Source organism: Austrofundulus limnaeus, unplaced genomic scaffold (assembly GCF_001266775.1).
Source record: "Austrofundulus limnaeus strain Quisiro unplaced genomic scaffold, Austrofundulus_limnaeus-1.0 Scaffold98, whole genome shotgun sequence".
NCBI classification, from domain to species: Eukaryota; Metazoa; Chordata; class Actinopteri; order Cyprinodontiformes; family Rivulidae; genus Austrofundulus; species Austrofundulus limnaeus.
In genome coordinates, this window is record NW_013952500.1 from 442,779 (window position 1) to 445,559 (window position 2,781).

General features: G+C 35.2%; 1 protein-coding gene across 1 annotated transcript in view; it reads right to left on the reverse strand.

Annotated features, from left to right (window-relative positions):
* LOC106520850 (dolichyl-diphosphooligosaccharide--protein glycosyltransferase subunit STT3B) overlaps positions 1–2,781 on the reverse strand; it is a 110,000-nt gene that overhangs the window by 43,243 nt on the left and 63,976 nt on the right. The window contains exon 4 of the mRNA XM_014013112.1: positions 1,119–1,184. Within this exon, the coding sequence (XP_013868566.1) occupies positions 1,119–1,184 (66 nt within the window). The remainder of the gene's footprint in view (positions 1–1,118; positions 1,185–2,781) is intronic.

Consider the following 2,781-nt stretch of genomic DNA (forward strand, 5'->3'; position numbering starts at 1 on the left):
ATATATATATTAAAGCTGAGGTCCTTCTGTCTTTTGACCATGGCTGGAGCTGCTGTTATAAATACTGTGGTAGTTTTTCCTGTAAGTGTATAAATATGACAGCATTTTTCTTTAGGCAGTAACACCAATAAACACTGGTGGTGAGATCAAGTTAATGACTGTTTCCACGGACTTTTTACAGCAAAAAAGGACCAGATTTGATTATCTGAATGCAACAGTTTGACTTAATAAAATAAGCTTGAGACGATKTAGACAAAAAACTACGGCAAGTATTCTTTACGCTTCTTCAGTTATTGTMACCTTTTATCCCCCCCAGTAGACCATTTCRTAGTTAGAATATWTTCACAAAYGCGCACAGCGAAGCCTAGCTCTTCTAGGTCACAGGTCAACCAGGTAAACACGTCAACAAGCTCAAAAAGCAGATTTATAGCTTAGACATTTATGAAAATTCTYATCTACGATCCTCAAGGAAAGTTTAATACAAATCAGTTTAGAGTWAACACATTGAGGCGGTATAATGGCATAAAATTACCTGTTGAATTTGTGCAATTACAATGGCGTTAAACGTTAGACTCTTCTCGATAAACACGCGAGGTCGTCTCACTTCACGCATTCGTGATAATTTCTAACTACGAAATGGTCTGATTAGAAAAGTGCTGCAAAACGGACGAGCTGAAACTTTTCATCAAATTTAACCAGGTTGATGCAGCTCAAAACTGTCCAAACTTTCAAAGCAAAACTTAATCAATGGATAAATCTGAACTTTAGTTATTGCTGGATAATAATTCCATAGAACAATTAAATTACGACTAATCATGAAGTAAATTTGAGATCTTGATTTTTGTTCTGAGTAGTCATAATTCCAATTAAATGCATCTTAAATGATATCAGGTTTGCAGGTACAGTAAATACTGGTGTTCTTGTCAGTTGAGATATTTTTATTGTTCATATTGAAATAAATACCACAAAATATCATTTACATCGAAATTGTATCGACCAAAATTAGAAGTTATTTCATGATAAAAATTTTAGCCTCATCGTCCAGCCCTAACGTTAGTTCATAACAAGTCCTCGATTCGTCCACATTTATAAGGTGGTTGAATGTGAGCGGTTCTTACCATGTAGAAATAGGACAGACAACAGCCGATGGTCCAGAATACGGAGCCGGTCTTCACAGACTTCACCTGGGAACAAAGAACAGAGAAAGTTACTGTGGCTGGTCATTAAAGGCACTTAATGTCAAGTAAATCAGAAATACTTCAACACTTGAATTTCTTCAATAATCACGAGAAAATGTAAGAATCAGTTATTTCTTTGTTTGAAGGATTGGAGTGTCAGAGAAGACTAAAACAAGCCTCCCTCTCAGGACATGCAGCTGACAGTAAAAGCAGGTGTCCAGGTTAAAACGTTTCTAAATACACACGCACACGCACACACCAGGAGACACATTTCAGAGTGACGTTTAAAATGATCCAACTCAGAGTACCAGTGCAAGTGGGGTGGAAGATGCTGTCAAGAAGYGTGATTGCGTTCAACAATGCCCCATTACTGAGAAAAGAGAATCGATGACTGCTGGACCGGGGTGGTCTCACCCTGCCGAACACTCTGACACAGACCTCAGGATCGATCAGCCACATAGTCCAACGACGCTTTATGGCGCAGGTCAAAGCGCCCCAAAAACACAAATGAACAGTCCACAAGAAAATGATTCATTTCCTGCCAGCATGGAATTTATCGTAATGTGGAAGACAGGAAAATTTCTGAGCCTAATGGGTCTCTGTGAGGGTCGGCATGAGAGAACAATGTAGAAAGAAAATACTTTTCTTTTTGACTTTCGTAATTGATGAAACACTTATAAGTTATTATTTTATTAGGTTATTAAATAAACAGAAAAAGCCAGGATATGTATTGGTCACGGTATGAGCTAGTGAACACTGAAAATGCTATTTAGACACACAACAGTCTCTCTATCAAACAGTAGGTGTCACTAAAGAGGAAAACTGCTACTCAACAGGAAGTCATCCAAGAAATACATTCAATGTTTTACATAATGTGTTCGTGTTCCCTTTGTGTTTACAAATGACACAAATAAATTCCTCATTTTTAACAACTTAAAGCGATATAGCTATTTTAAAATACCCTGAAATATGGCTTTACCATTTTACTACCATCACTGTATACTGTCATATCTTTTACCTGACCCATATAATAAAACTTTTACCATCATAAACCTGCTAAACGCTAAATAGATGGCAAAAATTACAGACTTGTTTCAATTTGAGATGGTTGCATATTTTAAAAGGGATCCATGTGTAGGAGATACTCCAACATAACTTCTCATATTTAACCTAATTAATATAGACTAATATTAATATAGTTAATATATGAGGAAACGGGTTCTTTAAATTTTTAAATACTAATATTCACCACCACCTTTAATATGACCAAGACTTTGACAATGAGTATCGTAGTCAATAAAGTTTATCTAAAAATAAATGATATTTATTTTACAAAACAATTATTTACATACAAACTCATTGGAAGATGGATAAGGGTTTTACATAAGTTGAATAACCAACCATTAACACTTAAAAAGGGTTAAATCTCGTTAATTTGACAACTTATATGACACAATAAGGTTCTTTGATGTTAAATAACCTAATTGAGGCAAATTCTTAGTAAGAGTGAAGTAAAAGTTGTAGGGGTCACCCTGGTGAAAAAAAAAACTTTTCTATGGTTTTTTCTTTTGTCTTTGATTTTATTTTTTACACTTATAAGAAG